At 38.0% G+C, this 17,745-nt stretch overlaps 1 protein-coding gene across 3 annotated transcripts; it reads left to right on the forward strand.

Annotated features, from left to right (window-relative positions):
- The first annotated feature begins 1,102 nt into the window (after positions 1-1,102).
- On the forward strand, positions 1,103-14,813 carry LOC120106780 (obg-like ATPase 1). Of its 3 annotated transcripts, none has more exons than XM_039119837.1 (13): positions 1,103-1,271; positions 2,359-2,526; positions 3,104-3,227; positions 4,891-4,982; positions 6,268-6,366; positions 7,520-7,633; positions 8,808-8,872; positions 9,233-9,349; positions 11,318-11,393; positions 11,795-11,887; positions 14,182-14,232; positions 14,369-14,482; positions 14,576-14,805. In XM_039119837.1, exons 1-12 carry the CDS (start codon positions 1,188-1,190, stop codon positions 14,465-14,467), a joined length of 1,182 nt encoding a protein of 393 aa, XP_038975765.1. In that variant the 5' UTR covers positions 1,103-1,187; the 3' UTR covers positions 14,468-14,482; positions 14,576-14,805. The 3 variants fall into 3 exon arrangements, with proteins under 3 accessions (XP_038975765.1, XP_038975763.1, XP_038975764.1); XM_039119835.1 differs by lacking the exon at positions 1,103-1,271 and adding an exon at positions 1,300-1,510 and having other exon boundaries at positions 14,576-14,813; XM_039119836.1 differs by lacking the exon at positions 1,103-1,271 and adding an exon at positions 1,300-1,510 and having other exon boundaries at positions 14,694-14,813.
- Positions 14,814-17,745: the final 2,932 nt, after the last annotated feature.

Raw genomic sequence — 17,745 nt, forward strand, 5'->3', positions numbered from 1 at the left:
TAATGTAATAAATGCCAATGTTTATGGTTACCATTTGTTACAAGTAATGTAATAAATGCATAGCGCAGCGTGTCAGCAAGTGTTGGGAGATCTTTTCCGCTACAACTAACTCTACTCCCCTTTTCTCTATTTCTATTTTCTAACCCATCTTCCGACTCTCCACCCAGTGAGAAGAGAAGCTGAGAGCGAGAGAAAAATAGAGCTGAAAATGGGGATTTGTCCTCCTCCCCTCCTTCCCTCAGCCTTCTCTTGCTCTCCTCTCTGCTCTTCCTCCGTCGCCTCCCCCTCGCCGGTGTCGCCGACATCTCCGTGGGCTCCACTCTCACCCCCTCCAACTCCTCCTCCTGGACCTCCGAGAATTGGACTTTCTCCCTCGGCCTTGTCTCTAACCTCGAGAACCCCTCCCTCTTCCTCGCGGCCATCACTTATTCCGTTGCCATCCGTGTGTGGACCGCCATCGGGGCCGACAGCGCCCCCGCCATGGTTGACTTCGCCACCTCACTTCATCCCAGCTCCGATGGCGACCTCCGCCTAACTAACCGTTCCGGTTCCGTCATCTGGCAGTCTAACACCTCCGGCAAGGGCATCACAGCCGCTTTCCTCAGCAAGACTGGCAACCTTGTCCTCAAGAATAGCGGCGGCTCCGCCGTCTAGCAAAGCTTCGACAACCCCACAGACACCATCGTCTAGACTCAAAACTTCACCGTTAAATAAATAAGCTGCTGGGTGTTCGGTTAGGGGGAGGGGAGTGGGAGAGAGAAGCGGTAGAATGGACATCGGTCTCTCCTCCGGGCACCTGCTTCACCAGCTCTTGAATTTTTTGGGTGGGGACCGGGTATACATGGACCCGACCCGATTTTCTATTGGGTCGTATCTGGGTCCAAAATTAGGATCTGAATAAAAAGTCGGGTCGGGGTTACTTAGGATCCGGTCTAACCTGACCCATTTGCACCCTAGTATGAGCCATCTATCGTGCAAAAAAAAAAAAAAAAAAAAGGAAAAAGAAAAAGAAAAGGAGAAGAAGAAAGAAAAGAAAAAGAGAAAAAGAAAAGAAAAAAAACATCCATCTTCGTCTCCCTGAGAGAAAATTCTTTGTCTACTTTGTAGGTGAACAAATAAACCTTTTATCATCGATCCTTGAACGAGAATCACAACCATCCATCTCCTTCAACTTGGAAATCATCGTTATGATTCGCCGCAACTCTTGCAGTAAAGGGAACGCCAACCAGGGGAACCAAGCGGGCTATTGGGCATCCAATTCTAGACCTACGGTCAGCTATAAATTCCGCGCTTCCTTTCTTTTTTCTTTCCATTTACGCTTCCGAAGGCGAAACCTTGGGGCGAAATACTAGAGGAGGGCGAAAAAACCCTCTGGGCAAAACCCTAGAAAAATCTCGGAGGAGCTCCTTGGGGGATATCCGAGATGCCTCCGAAGGCTTCCAAATCGAAGGAAGCTGCCCCCGAGCGGCCTATTCTGGGTCGGTTCTCGTCCCATTTGAAGATTGGAATCGTAAGCTTCGAATCCACACCTCCCCCTGAAATTTTTCTAAGATTTGGCTGTCGAGTTGAATTCCATCATTTGTGGTCCCGAAGCAGTCCATGGTTCCTGTTTTGATTTTGGAAGGAGTTTATTTACTTTTGATCGCTATAAGCTCTGATTTTCTTCTATCGATTAGCGTATCGCATGCTATATTGGTAGCTCTAGTTGATTTTATTAAAAAAAATAACATTTTTGGAGGTATCATGGGCTTCATTTTTTAAATTTTCATTCTTCGGTTTTAATTTCAACTGCACAAATATCTGCTTATATTACGTGTTACTTACTCCATGATTAATTTTTTTTTTCAAATTCCACTTCGTATATACACTTTGCTGCAGTATGATTCAGTTGCACTGCTGTTGCTCAGATGATTTCTTTTTACTATTTATTTTTGCTCGAAATCATGTCAAGTTGGATCGGTTAAAGATTTTAGCCAAATTCTGTTAGCAGCAGATAGCTGTTTCTATGTTGTTTTTGGACGACTAGGAATCTGTATTTCATGCCCATTTTTGCACTTTATAATAGTTAAATCTACAATTTTTAGACAAAATGAAATGCTGCAGACCATAAGAATGGATCTGAAACATATAATTTTTATCTCCATTGGCAAAGTTATCCTTTTCTGCTGATCAATAAATATGTCTTAAGGTGTTCTGTTTTCTCATTTCTTGATACCTTCTGTTATAAAGAATTTCAAAATGCTTTCTATTCTTTGGCTTCTCTAATTTTATCTTATTATTAGTTTCTGATGTAAACCTTGAATCGGAAATTATTGTACTTAACTAATTAGTGGTATATGTCATTATTTTGATTCACAGGTAGGGTTACCTAATGTTGGGAAATCAATCCTTTTCAACACACTAACAAAGCTTTCAATCCCAGCAGAGAACTTCCCTTTCTGTACCATAGAACCAAATGAGGCACGGATTAATATCCCTGATAAAAGGTTTGATTGGCTCTGTCAATTATATAAGCCAAAGAGCGAGGTTTGTGACCAATTCTCTGGACTTAAATTTTCTTTTTATTGCTATAAGTAATCTCCTTATATTTTGATATGCTTTCTTTCGATATCATGTTATGTTACATTTTCGTGCAACTAGTTGAACATTGTTCTTGTTTCTTCTTTTGAATGCACTATCCAGAGACAGTGGTGTCAGGAAGTGCACTTAGAGATTTGTGGGATTGATACATTGATGAAGTTTAGCTTTATGCAATGTTATACAACACGGTTTTTAACTCGAGGAGTCCTTTGACAGACATAAATGCCCCATGGTCATCTAATGGTAGTGCCACTACAGTGAAGCTACAACAGTCTTGCATTCCTATCCTATCTTTTTTCCTACTTACTATCAGTGTAACCTTTGGGGTAGTCGCTGGCTGTTGACAAGAATTGTATTCTAGGAGTCACATTTAGAACTTAAAAGTTATTAAAACCCATGTCATTTTTCATGTTGCAGTGACTATGTGGGTTATATCCATTTCAGAGTATTTACTATTGACCTTTTGTTCAAACCATATTTTTCTAAATAATATAACAGCCATATGTGATGGTCTTTCATTCAGGTAGCAGCTTATTTGGAAATACATGACATTGCTGGACTTGTAAGAGGGGCTCATGAGGGGCAGGGTCTGGGGAACAACTTCCTATCACACATACGTGCAGTTGATGGCATCTTTCATGTGTTAAGTAAGATTCCTTTGTCTTGCTGCCTTTAGGACAAGAGATTCTTTCTGTTGTGTGCTATTGGGTAGAAAAATCAACTTTGGTGTCAAATTTGCTCAAGTCATGAAGTAATTTGCATTATGTGATTACTTGAGGTAAACTACTGTTGTTTTAGTTTTTACTAATATAGCATGTTTTCACTTGCAACGATCAGCAACTCTTTGAATCGTCATGTAAGTATTCCCCTTTCAGTGGATAAAGCAGGGAGGACCTAATTACATGGCCATGTGCTGCCTCAGACTGCTTCTGGATTTAGGATTAGAAGAAAGGAGGGAAGATAAAAGACTTGAAAGTTGCGAAAAGTCATTTCCCATTTAGGGATCTCACATTGGATAGATTCTTGGTGCAGCAAAATTGTTGAAGCCAAAGAATAATTTATGGCTGTTGTTTATATGTTTGCCAATGTTAACTATGTGTGATCAGTTAAACGACCAGAAAGATTGTATATTTTTTGTACTTTACTCAAAGACCTATGGAAAGCCAAACCAGTCCGTACCGTCCGGTTCGGGCCGTACCGGACCAGTCTGGCCTGTAAACAGTACACCGGACTTGTGGAATCCGGTTCCAGGCCATCTCGGGCTGGAACTGACCGGTACACATGTGTATCGGTTGTGTACCGGCTAGTACCGATGCGAACCAACCGGTTCGCGCCGGTACGGTGATTTTTTTTACCCATGGTGCTGTGCGCCGGTTTGTACCGGTACGGTATTTTTTTTAACCCACAACGTCGCGCGCTGTGGATTTTTAAACCACAGCGCGACGCTGTGGTGTCAAAGCGCGTGGCTGAAAGGGCCACACGTTCCCTCGGGGAAAAGCGCCCCACGCGAGGGGAAGAGCGCTCGCTCGGGCGCGGGCCGCGCGGCCGCGCACGGTTCCCCACTTGTGCATTGGGAACCGCGCCGGCGCGCGGTCCCTGCGCTGGAACCGCCCCGCGTGATCGTTAATGCCACAGAGTGGCATTTAATGCCACTATGTGGTATTTAATGGGGACGCGCGCGTCTGCGCGCGGATGTGGAAAAAACGGTTCGTACCTGCTGGTTCCGGTATGAGCCGAAACCGTACCGGTCCGGTAGGTCACCGGTACGCCTACTGGAAACCTTGAAGAGACCCAATATTCTACAAATGGGTTTTGAAGGATCATGTACTTGGATCGCTTGGACTGCACCATTGATTATCTATGTGGCCGAACATGATTAGATTGTCTTTCCTTCCAAGTACTTGACACTTCTCTAGTGAAAATCTCCTATTTAACATTGCCTCAATCAGGGGTAGGGTTAAGTTTATTAAGCTGTAGTGCATCTGATGCAACATTCATACAAATATGAGAACCCTTACATGGTGATCATATCAAGTTTTTTGAAGGTTGCGATGTCAGATTCTTTGGTTCACCTAGACACTTGTCTCTTATGTCTAGGTAATCTTGGCTTTTCATTAGTTCCATAGGCTTATCATTCAATACTTTTAGTCACTACATACAATAAATTGATGCCGTTATATTATTGTCCCACATTTTCATTTATTATGTACAGCAACAAGAGTTTATGAGGCTTCATTCTTTTTCTTTTTAATTTCTTTTTTGATTTTTCATATGTTGGTAGTAGCTGAGGACACTTTTGTCATGTGCCAGGAGCATTTGAAGATCCAGAAATAATTCATGTTGATGACTCTGTGGATCCTGTTAGGGATTTGGAGACGATAAGTGAGGAACTACGACTTAAGGTATTGTTGATCTTTATCCTTAAGAGATGTTGTCTGCTGTAAGTTTGCTAGTTATATATTAAGTATATCCACATTGTTGGATGCATTTGAAGTGCTTTCATTTTCTTGACCTGTCAGGTAACTTCAGATTCACCCCTTGACCCAACCTAACTATTATTTAGCGTACATGCTATCAATACATGCCATCTTTCTGTACCCACCTCGCCCTTTAGAAAAGGTCATCCATCATTTTTGGTCTTTGCCATTGTTATTTTTGTGTAGCTTGTATTTATAATGGAGCATTTGTATTCTCAAATAAAATCGTAAGGATGCTCATACATTTCATTGTATGTACTATTATCATGTACCAGGCAGTTATTTAGATGGAGTTTAAAGCATAAATACGATGTGTTTTCATGTTATGTCTCTTAAGAGAGTCTCTATGGAATTCATTCCGCACGATTTTATCTTGGTTTATAATAACTTAGGTTAAATGGTGGAATAGCTTAAACACCATGTAAGTTCATGGAAGCATGCAGTATTATATCCTTTATACTGGATGCTTTATTTTTAAAATCTCATATGTTGCTTTTTATAAGAAGCATTTATTGGCCTTGCAAGATGATGGTATGTATATTGTGCAAGTCTTCATTAATTCTCTATTGCAATTAGCACTAAAATTATGTGCATATTGAAAGCATATGTCATACTGAAGCCTCTTTTATGTATTTTCTTCTCATAGATCTAGAGTCTAGATTACTTTCAGCTTTGAATTTGTTGTTGCAAAAAATATTTTTGTTTATGTTTCCTAGTGTGACAGGGTTCTTTGTTAGATTCTTTGAATCCCTTGGTCATTTTTAGCTTTATATAGAAATCAAGGATGGCTGTTTTATATGGCTGCTGTTTTTTATTTCATATTTCTCTTGCAGTGATCTCCTCAGCTTCTTTATCACCTTGATAACGAAAAAGTAGTCTATTTGCTTCATACCTATTTGTCATTAAATATAATTCGAGATATAGCAAATACAAGGTAACACATAGAACATATATTTAGAGCCCCATGCTTCTCTTACTCTAATTTATTACTATTTTTTAATTTTTAAGTTCATGTTTGTGCTATGTTTTAGTTTTAGCTTCAAGAATTATGTGCTATAATTTATATTTTATATCAGATTCCTAGGTCATATTTTTTTGTTCATAATTTGTTTTGTTATTGATACCACCTCATAACAGTGAAGCTTTTGTTTTAGAAAACTAGAAGTGTAAGCATTTTTAACCTCTTACCTACTGCATTGGCTCTTTGTAGGATATAGAATTCGTGGATAGGAGGTTGGAGGATCTTGAAAAGAGCATGAAAAGGAGCAATGACAAGCAGCTAAAAATAGAACATGAATTATGTGAGAAGGTTTGCAGAATATATTTCTGTAAATAAATATAATCAGATTCATATATTTCTTCATACTATGTTCTTCTTGCATGAAGTTACTTGCAATTCATTCATTTATTTGATATTGTTTAATATATTTCATGTTATAGTTGCTTTATACTCATGATTTCTATAGTTTGACATCTGTATATTTTAAAGGATGGTTAATATATGCACTTTTATTAAGTCAGGCTTTACATTGATTTTAGCTATGGAGATGAGTGAAGGAGGGAGAATTAGATTGTGGTAATAATTCTTTTAGGATAAACTAGATGGTGTTTATAGACTTGTATGTCCTGAAAATTATTTGTAAATGAGTGTATTATGGCTCACCTGTTCATCAATGGAAATGACCAAATCATGTCCTTGGATGGCACTAATATAGGGCATCCAAGTTCTCTTTTATATGCTACACAGTAGTCTAGAATGCTTCATATTTCTAACTATAATATAATAGTACTGTTTAGCATAATTGGAAAGAGGTCATAGAGGATGGGAGAAAACGGAGAGCCCAAAATGGTTGAAGATCTTCGGATCATCAGTGTACATTAACTAGACCTAGAAATTGCATGTAATATCCTACATATGGATATCATTTGAGATTCTACTCCAATTACATAACACTCCATCAGCCAGTTGTAGCACGACTTCTTTGCGTAACGTATTGCGCTGTTTAAATGCCTTTTTTATCCTTCTCCGATGGACCAAAAAGAAGGACAAACATCCACTTTCTGTTTATGCATCTTTGTTAATCTACGTAAAATGAAACTAGGTAATGTTCTTCTCAGTTTGTCAGTGGGATTGTGAAAAACTTGAAAGCTTTATCCAGTTTTCTATATTAGTGATTCTTTGTATTTTCAGTTAGAGTGTTTGGCTTGTTTATCTTTGTAGCTTTTCCTTTATCCTATATTATCCAGAGCTTTGTTTTGGCCTGAAATACCCTCACTTGACACTTAAATATGGACATTGGTATGACACTTAGACATGGATTAATAAGAAATTCTTGGATATTGAAAGGACCCAAAACTTAGTCACATACCGATACTCGACACAAAATTTGAATCCATGTAAAATAGCGTAGTTTGAGGCAATAAAATCTTTTATAGTCTGGCATTACTTTCTCATGTTGCAGGTTAAAGCATGGCTAAAGGATGGGAAAGATGTTCGTTTAGGTGATTGGAAAGCTGCTGATGTTGAGATCCTGAATACTTTCCAATTACTTACTGCCAAACCTGTTGTCTATTTGGTATGAGTTTTGTTTCCCTAAATTTAACATTTTATAAATATCTAACTCATGCAATTGTTAGCTTCCAAAGTAATTTTAATAATATGAGTAAGAGATTGACTTTATGCTTCTTAACTTCATGAAACACGGAAATATCGAAACAACCTCTCTGCATGTAGGGGTAAGGATACGTATATCTGACCCTTCTTAGATCTCACAATGATAGGAGCCTCGTGCATTGGGACGCCCATTTTTAGCTTCATGAAGAAACAAAGTTGAGTTGTTAGTTGATAAATACAAGGAAACATCAATTATGTATGGAACAATCATATCCTGCGTAACCACTTCCATATAAAGAGACTATTCAACTTGCGAGTTTTTGCCTGTACCTACTGAAGCACTTTTAGTTGTGCTCCTGCAATCACGAGTGCTATCAATAACATTTGCCTAAATTATCATGATAAAGTACTTGGTGAAGCTGGAATATGTAAGTCTGATCTTGCAATCACTTTAAGGATGACATGTTCCTCAAATCAAGTGGAAAGAAACCAATGCCATTTCTTCAGGGTTGTTGATTAGCAGTTTGTTTGATCAAATTCTACTGAAATCTTGCTTATAATTTGGGAACAGCATGATCCTGCCCATTAGGAGCTTCTGAAAAGTTGGGTACGCACTGGCCAGGCTGGGTTGTACATGCATAGTTCATGCTGTTATGATCTCACATCATATTTGTGAAGAAGCAAACTTTTTGGGCATAATGCTAAATCTCCTACATGTATTCTTGGTAGGCCGTATATTACAATAACTTAGTGCTGTTAATGTAATATGTTATATTGGTGGTAAGAAGCCTGACAAGAATAAAAGAGGGACCTGAAAACCAATTGGACTAGGATGATGCATGATTGGCCTATCTAACCTGTTTGGACCTATAGATGCTCTCAAAACCATGCCTATGTTTGAGTGGCAACTTTTAGTCTTTCTGTTATTTGCTTGCATCTGTAAAGAGCCTCTTCAAGCATTTTCAAAATTTATCTATTTAAAACTCTGTATTATAATTAATATCAACTTAAAACATTTGTCATAGACTAAAATTTGTACTATTGCTGTTTCTTTCATTCATTCTTTATCTTGCACTTTTTCATTTATATGAAAACAATATTTTACTGCTCTGTTTAATGCTATATTTTGTTTGCAGGTGAATATGAATGAGAGGGACTACCAAAGAAAGAAGAACAAGTTTCTACCCAAGATACATGCTTGGTACAACTCCCACCAATAGTGTTGGATTGTCACAGTAGCATCTGGCCATGGCTTGAGATGAATTTAATGCTCTTCCACCCTATGTTACCCTTTATGTTTGGCCTACATTTTTCTTTTGCAACATAATTTTGTAAGGAATCAGTGTTTCAGATTGGAGATTTACTAAATTAATAACCCTTATCTCATGAATCTTTTGGACAGTTCCTTGGCTTATCATGTCATAGCTGTTGTGATAAAACTGGCAGTTTAGTCTTGTGCCCTTATTTTTTGTTTTAGACAAAGGAAATTTAGGTTATTTCATTCACTTTCACATAGAAAAATCAATAGTTTTATCTGATATTTTATTACTCATATTTTCAGGGTGCAAAATCATGGTGGTGAAACTATTATTCCTTTCAGCTGTGTTTTGGAAAAGAATCTTGTAGATATGCCAGAGGATGAAGCTGCTAAATACTGTGAGGAAAACAAAGTGCAGAGGCAAGTTTTAATGAATTGCATTCTTGGTCTCATCTTTGTTAAATGTTTACTGACCAATAAATTGCATGGGTTCCATGCAACATATAAGGAAATATGTTGCATAGCTTGGACATAATGATCAGGACTGAGTGGTTTATGCCTTACCGTGTAATTTTAATTGGTTTTCATATTTCCCATGCAGTGCCTTTTTCTTAACCTGATAAATCAGTATAAATGTGTATATTATATTCCTTTACATTATATTTGCATTGTGCTCTCTGAAAGTCATCTTGGTTATACACAAAATGTTATTCCTCTCTCTTTCGTCAAAACACGTAAGTCACGTTCTAGGATGTTTGTGCTCCCATGTTTGCTCTCTTTATGCTGAGGATTTGACTTATAAAGAAGAAATTTAGATCTTCATTTGGAAATATTCTTCTTTTTTCTTTCTCTTTGGTTAAAAAACATAAGTCATGTTCTCTCTGTGCCGTGGAGTTTTGATTTGACTTATGAATGAGAAATTTGGATCATCATTTGAAAATATTTTTTTGTTGGCAAAAAGGTAATCTTCTTAAATTAAGACAAAAGAATTCTGATGTGGTTGAATATCACCAATGTGTGCCTATATGGTATGGCAGAGGAAGCAACAATGCGATTGAGTAGTAATATTTCCTGTTAGTAATTTTTTTTTCTTCTTGTGGATGGCATGTAGAATCTTTACTCTTATATGGTAACAGAATTCAGTATGCCTAACAACAGATAAGTACTGATCTGGAAATCCTCTCATATACTTTGTTGAGCTAGCATATTTATATTTGTAATGGTACATCAAAGGAAATATTAATGATATGTTGGTTACCTCATCCATACATGAATATTGCTATGCCAGCCAAATATTACCGTTTACCAACAGGAAGATGCTGTGCGAAAATTTCACCTATTCTGTTTTTTGCACTGTTCCTCTACACTTTGCCAAGTACTTGGGCATCATTACTCCTTTGAACTTCCCTGCATCTACCAGTTAAACTGCTCCACTGAGTCCCTTCTGCATTGTATCGAGCCCACCAATTCTTTATCTAGAATTGTAAACAATGTTCTTTCTTAGTAAACACTTGACTAAAAGTAAATAATATTACTTATTATCTTTAGCTTTAGTGTCCAAACCGTTGTCATTACGTTTACTGATCTTTGATAGATATTTTTGGCTGTTCAGTCCTCAGGACATTTTCAGCTATAAGTAGTGAGTTCCTTGTGTTCTTCAGTCATGCATACACTGGTGTAGACGCACCAGAATATCTACATAATAAAGTTTAATTCCTGATCACTTTTATGCTTTGGATTAGATGAAGATTAAAAGATTCATAATTTGCTAGAAATATGGTTTTCCAAAACTGAACTAATTTGATGCTTTGAGAGTGTGAACGTATGATGGACAAAAAAATTTCATATAGGTACTAATATTACTTAAATTTTTTATTTTCTTTATGTACATCTAATTTGTTTTGTGATTAGTACATCTACATAAAATATAATTTGGTGACTCTAGAAACTCTGGCAAAGCTAATATATAGGCCTGTTGGCTAAAATATTTTTCTACGAAAACAAGAGATGTTATGCCATTAAATTTCAAACAATTTGATAGGAGGTTACTATCTCTTGTTTGCTTTTTTCATTTGATGATTTGACCCAATCAAAGAATTTTCGGAGATGATTTTATTTTGGAACACAGCTCATATTGTATGCTGTCACTGTAAACTTCTGATTTGGAGGTTCTAAAAGATGGTGTTAAAAACATTATGCTTGACAAAACATCAGTGTCATATGTTTTTACCCCCAAAATGCTAGACTTATTTGACAACTTTGTACAAGCAATGACTTGGGTATACTAGTCGGCGTTCTTAAATTGCATGCACATGTATTCTGAATAAATGATCATGTATTTGTTTAAAAGGCAGATTTCTGAAATGATTGGGCTTTATGTTGCTGCAGCGCCATCCCTAAAATCATAAAGACTGGTTTTGCTGCAATCAACCTTATATACTTTTTCACTGCTGGTCCAGATGAGGTATTACCTTTTCTCAACAGGCATATCACCATATTTGACCCAATTGATCATATGGTTTACTGTACATGATTTTAAGGTTTTTGGTCAACATCTCATGCATTTTTAATCACACCTTGCTGGTTGTGGAGAAGGCTTCTTACCATCTGCTGATTTATATGCAACTTGAGATAATTCATTTTTCATAGCAGTCGTTACCTGTAACTATGCCCTTTCTGCAAAGGATTTTTTTTGTGATTATTTTGCATGCTACATTCGTAGTTTCTTTTCAATGTGATATTTACTACCAATGATGCCATCTCTTACCCTAAGATTTGCACGACAGCTACAAAACTAGAACAGCATAATGATATTTAGTGATCAACCGGATGGCCTCTCTTATGATGAATTTTTGGCTGCTATAGGTGAAATGTTGGCAGATCAGACGGCAAACAAAAGCCCCTCAAGCTGCAGGTGCCATCCATTCTGATTTTGAAAAAGGTTTTATATGTGCTGAGGTATGTCTGCTTTCTTACTCTGATTGCATAGACATAAGCTTTACTTATTTATTTATTTTTGACTAGAAAATCACCTTATTAGAGAGGTGCACTTTAGAGATCACACTTAGATTTTCACAGCGTGGTGTAGACATTCGGGGCCTATTTGAGTAATCCAGGAGGATTGGGCTGGATTTCCTGCTAGATACATTGAGTCGGCAGTCATCTGAGATGGCCATATATTAACCCAACATCCAATCCTCCCCCCCCCCCCCCCCCAAACAACAAAAAAAAAAAGTCTGCAAGAGGAAGGAAAAGAGCTTCATGGTCTTTTTTTTTTTCCTTACAACAATTTGTGATGTCTTCTTTCCTCATCTTCGTCAATCACTTATCCTCTCCCTCTCCTCCCTTCTTCCCTACCCCCATGACCCCTCTCTCTTCCCAATTCCGGCAGGAATACCCAAACAGGCCTTAAAGAATGTGGATATGATCTCTGTGTGGACAGTATCATCTAACCTACCATGATACTCCTTACAATTTCTTTTCTTATTTATGGAAGAATTGTGATATCATCTGAAAACATTATGGTTAACCAAAGATTCTAAAATTTTTGATTTTTAGTCCTTATTTATTTTAGATGCTTCTGATGATTCTTAACATCCATGAATCTCTATTTAGCTTACTCTGTATTATGCACTTGTCATGGGCCTAAATCCCATCTATAGCATTGTATTTCAACTGTCCTTTCAACTAGAGGAGGAAATACTATGCCTTTTGTTTTCATTCTTTGATGTTGATAATATGATCAAATGAAGGTGGAAATCACTGGCATAGGATTTAGCTTGTAAGGTTCTTAGCACAGTTATCTAAGTCATTAGTGGGTAAGTTTTGCATATGCGTTTTCTGGATGGGCTTTGAAGATAATCTAGGCCTTTTTTTATATGAAACTTTTAGTCATCATATAGCTATGGATGCTTTCTGGGTTCTGCAGTCTTTCATTCTTCTAGTTTATGTCTTTATAGTGTTATGTAGTGAAATTATGGGCTTTTTGGATCCTGATCCGGATAGCAATGATGCAGTTCCTTTGAAATATTCATTACTTAGGTGTCAAATATGAATTATTTCTATTTAATTGTTTCATATTGGAAAATGCTATTTGGAACCAAGGTCTGCCGTACTGGTAGGCGGACCGGTCGCCTACCAGACCGGTACGGTTCGGTTTGTACCGTAACGGTTCCGATACAAACCGGTTCGGCGTTTTTTTTTTTTTTTTTTTATATTCTGGTTTTCACGTTCGCGTGTGGACGCGCGGGATAAAAGCCATAGAGTGGCATTAAATGCCACTCTGTGGCATTAATGAGCCCGTGTGGGCCCGCGAGCGTGCTGCCCTGCGTGGGCTGGGGAACCGTGCAGGCAGGGAAAACGCCCGCGCGACAATTCACAATGTGGGGAACCACGCGGGCTTTTGTGCGGAACCGCGCAAGGGCGCGCGGGATAAATGCCACAGAGTGGCATTAATGAGCCTGCGCGGGTGCGAGCGCGCTGCCTCGCACGGGCGGGAGAAATGCCCGCGTGACGATTCACAACGAGGGGAACCGCGCGAGGGCGCAGCCGCGCGCGGGGCGGGGAATCGGCCACGCGCTTTCCCACCGAAAAAAATGTACCAGTGCGAACTGGCCGATTCGCACTGGTACCAGTCGGTACACGAGTGTACTGGTCAGGATCGGCCCGAAAACAGCTGGAACCGGTTTCCACACTATCCGGGTACCGGTTCCAGGCTAGATCGGTCTGTACCTGGCCGAACCGGCTGGCCGAACTGGCCCGTACGGTCCGGTTCGGCAAACCATGCTTGGAATTGACATTAGTACCCAAACATGATACAACAGTTTGTATGAGTAATGCCGCCCTTTGTCTATGATAGTACTGTATTTGCTCTGCATCCACCTTCCGTTTATTATTTATGCTAATGAGATAATGGGTTGCTACATGTTTTGACCAATATTTGCTTCCAATATCTCGTGTATCTGTTGTTACAAACCTAGATATATTGTCTCCATATCCAAGTGTTGGTTCCTTTTTCTGCTTCACATTTTAAGCAACAGAAGCAAACATCTGTCAATCCCTTCGTCAATGAGCATATGCGCAAGTATCTTTACATTTTAAATAATGTACAATGCAGTTACAATTCATTTGTGTTACATAGAATAAGATGTTTAGCTTATATGTTGCTTGAATCAAAATATTTAGAAATAAGTAGGTCATAAGTTTTTGCTTTTCATGAAATGGTTTTTTATTTGGAACTGTATTGTCTTCAGGTCATGAAGTTTGAAGATCTAAAGGAACTGGGCAGTGAAGCTGCAGTCAAGGTACAGAATTATAGTAACCTGTACTTTATTTTGCATGTCACATCCACTGTAGTTAGTGGTCCCTTCTCATTCTCTACATTTTATTCTTCATAATCATGAAAATATATTTCATTATCTTTTCTGTTGATTCTTACAGGCTGCTGGGAAGTACAGGCAAGAAGGGAAGACCTATGTTGTTCAGGATGGGGATATTATTTTCTTCAAATTCAATGTTTCTGGGGGTGGAAAAAAGTGAAAACTCTTTTTGAAGGTGATTGGCCTCTCTAAAGTGCTGCTTAGTTCTTGTTTTTGCTGTCTTGCATTTGGATCACTTTTTTCATGTTATCTGCATCACTAAATGTAGGTGATTTATATACTTGGATCTTCAAATGAAGTTGTACTTCCTGAGGCAAATTAAAATTTTTCAAGAAACAGATTGTAAGGACACTGATTCATATCATATATAATATTTTGTCTGGCAGCTTTCGGATCCATGTATATCAAGTACCAATGCAATGCGGAGAACTATATCTCTGTTGTCTTGTTAAATAAATTTTTGATAACCAAGTCCATAATTGAAAATATCTGGATGCTTATGATCACTATTACGGTACCTTTTCTTCCCTTTCATTGTTCTTTTCATAATCACATCCTGAATTGAGCTGCTTTCATAAATCAAGCTGTTTTCACTCCCATGGATATTTTCTTTTTTTTTTTGAACAAAACAGAATTGATTATGTACTCAAAAAAAATTCTGAATGCCCTGTGTTTTCTACATATTTATGGCACTACGAATTAGTTACCTTTTAACCTTGTCCTATTGGCTCTAGTGTTAAAGAGGAGAGGCTTATGCTATTGCATTCTGCTTATACTTTTTATTGTTCACATAACTAATGTTGGTGGCTCTTTCACAGAATTATGTATACATGGTTTTGATCTGCTGATTACTTTGTTATATACTGATATTCATGAATGACATAATAATCAAGATGATAACAACTGCAATATTCAATAGGCAAATGAGGGATAAACCCATCCAATATATATGGTTCTTTTTATCTGCTACACAAGCATCTTGCTTGCATTTGCTGAAAGATCAGATTCCTAGATTCAGTCCTTTTAATTTTATTATAGACTGCCTATTTATCTGTTATTTGCCTGGCTAACTAATAGTCAGAGAGTTTTTGAGGGGCACATACCATGCAGTGTGATCTTATAACTTGTGAAGATGGGCGAAACTGAGATTCTAAGTACTGTCCTGACTGATCCTATGCTGTAACTAGGCAGTCTGGGCTTTGTTAGGGCATGTTTGGTGTTGCTTAACAAAGTCCTTTTGTAACTTTCAAAGCCAAAAAGGACCTTTTAGAAAAAATTAGAGGTTGGTGATAGTGTCAAAGAAGCGCTTCCACAGGAGGAAAAGGTCCAAAAAGTGCTTTTAGAAGAAGCTATGTTCCTGGACCCTTCAATGTAAGGTATCTGCACCCAATACTTGGAAACGGACATTGATATGCCACTTTGACATGGCTCTATAAGAAGAAATCTTTAGATATTGAAAGGATCTGGGAGGTAGGCATATACCTGCATCCAACACACAAACCTGAGTCCATGTGACTTTGAGGAGAAGCTAGGAAACATCACTTCTGGCTTCTTCTTTTATGATTACTTCTTAAAAGCACAAGCAACACCAAGCATGCCCTTATCTGCGTTGCTTCTTATACTGTCAGTCATGTTGTTGTTAGCATTCTCGTCTTTGTTCCCCCTCCGGCTCCTGCCCTCTTGTTTGTGTTCCAATTTAACAGAGTATGCAATACTAAGCTTCGACTAATTTCAATCCTATCTTGTTCTTGTGCTGAGCTCGGTGGTTATTTCATATGTTTTGTTTGAGAATGACATTGTGAAGTCCTAGATTGATGCAATGCTGGTGAACTCTATACCACTCAGAGAAGCTTTTAAGTTTAGCAATCAGAAATCAGATCCTTAATGTGTTTCTCCAAGAAATAGTAATGTGTTTTTAGCAATAAAACAATAGAGGAGTATCAACAAGATATTTTTGAGAGAAATATAAGGCTAGATTACATTGTTATTGTGATAACATCCTATAGGGCCAGAGCATCAGTGTTGTGCACAAGAAGAGCACCACCAAGTATAAGTGCTGCCAGGGTTACAGCCCATATCAAATGCCCCAATAGTTCCTGAATAAATCAAACGTGATTATCAAAATTAAAGTTTCTGATGACTAGATATTATGCTTCTGTACAGATGTATATTTGATATGATATGTTTATGCTTTCTGGTCTTACCTCTGACATGGACATCACCACTTGGCGACCACTCTTCAGGTGTGTAAATTGGGCTGCAAGTAAAATAATAACATTATCATCTCCGCATGATAAATAAATTGTTACTGCCACAGCATTTTCATGATCAATTCGTGGTTATTTCTTTAGGATGCTATATGTAAGTTTAATATTCAGAGTCCCATAACCCCTGGTTTCATTAATCATGATGAAGCTCTAGGTAATCTTTTTTCATGAGTTTATCATGTGCTTCTGCCAGCTCTTTAACAGGATATACCATAACCACCACCATTAGCCCACCTTATCCTGACTATATTCCATAGCTTACCACTCAGTTTCATTCTGTTCTACTGCATTTGTAACTTCATAATTACTGTTCAAATGAGATTGCATTTTTTACCTTGTTTTCCTATGTAAAGTACATTCAGAAAGATACCTATTTTTGCCCCCTTGAATTTGAAGATTGCTTTACCCATCAGGAGGTAAACCATTGATTGGTGATGGGAGGATATCTGTTTCTTGAAATTGCTACTCTGTTGCTGCCCTGTTGCAGTGTATTAGGTGGTTTTTGCGCCCTTGCTTTGGGAAGACTGTCTAATATTGATGGTAATAAATTAATAATGGATGAACTAATGATAACTGAAATCAAAGAAATTGCCGAACTCGTACCTGTAGCCATCAACATTTGCACCATATTTACCCTTCCCCCATATCGACAGAGTAAAGATTGAAACTTCTAGCAGAATAGGTGGTAATTGTATCTTGAAACCCCAAGGACACCTTAAATGGGTTCCAAATAACCATATACTATGAAAGGCATGAAGGGAGAAAATATTCAACCTTAAGGCTTCCTTTCGGATGCATCAACGCCATTCCTCAGGTTCAACCCTCCTCCTGGCCCTACAAATTGTTTAATTTTTAATCACTGGAAAAGAAAATTTGATCCATGCATCTATAAGATGTTCAGCTCTAAATAGCTTGAACAGGAATAGAATTTTGGTTTCTGCGAAAGGAGGTTTTAGGCTACAGAATTATGTTAAATGCCATAAAATAATGAATATATTGTTGTCGATTAGTTTTGTTGATTGACAAGGATGGAGAGTTAAAATCAACCATTTTGACAACCACATTGCCATGGAAGAAAGTTGGCCTTAGGGGATGCAATAATGATGGTAGTTCTTTGGGGTTCAGTGATCCACTAAACAAGCTAGAACTTTCTTTTCCCCTTATTTTCATT

Source organism: Phoenix dactylifera, unplaced genomic scaffold, assembly GCF_009389715.1.
Source record: "Phoenix dactylifera cultivar Barhee BC4 unplaced genomic scaffold, palm_55x_up_171113_PBpolish2nd_filt_p 000631F, whole genome shotgun sequence".
Taxonomy (NCBI): domain Eukaryota; kingdom Viridiplantae; phylum Streptophyta; class Magnoliopsida; order Arecales; family Arecaceae; genus Phoenix; species Phoenix dactylifera.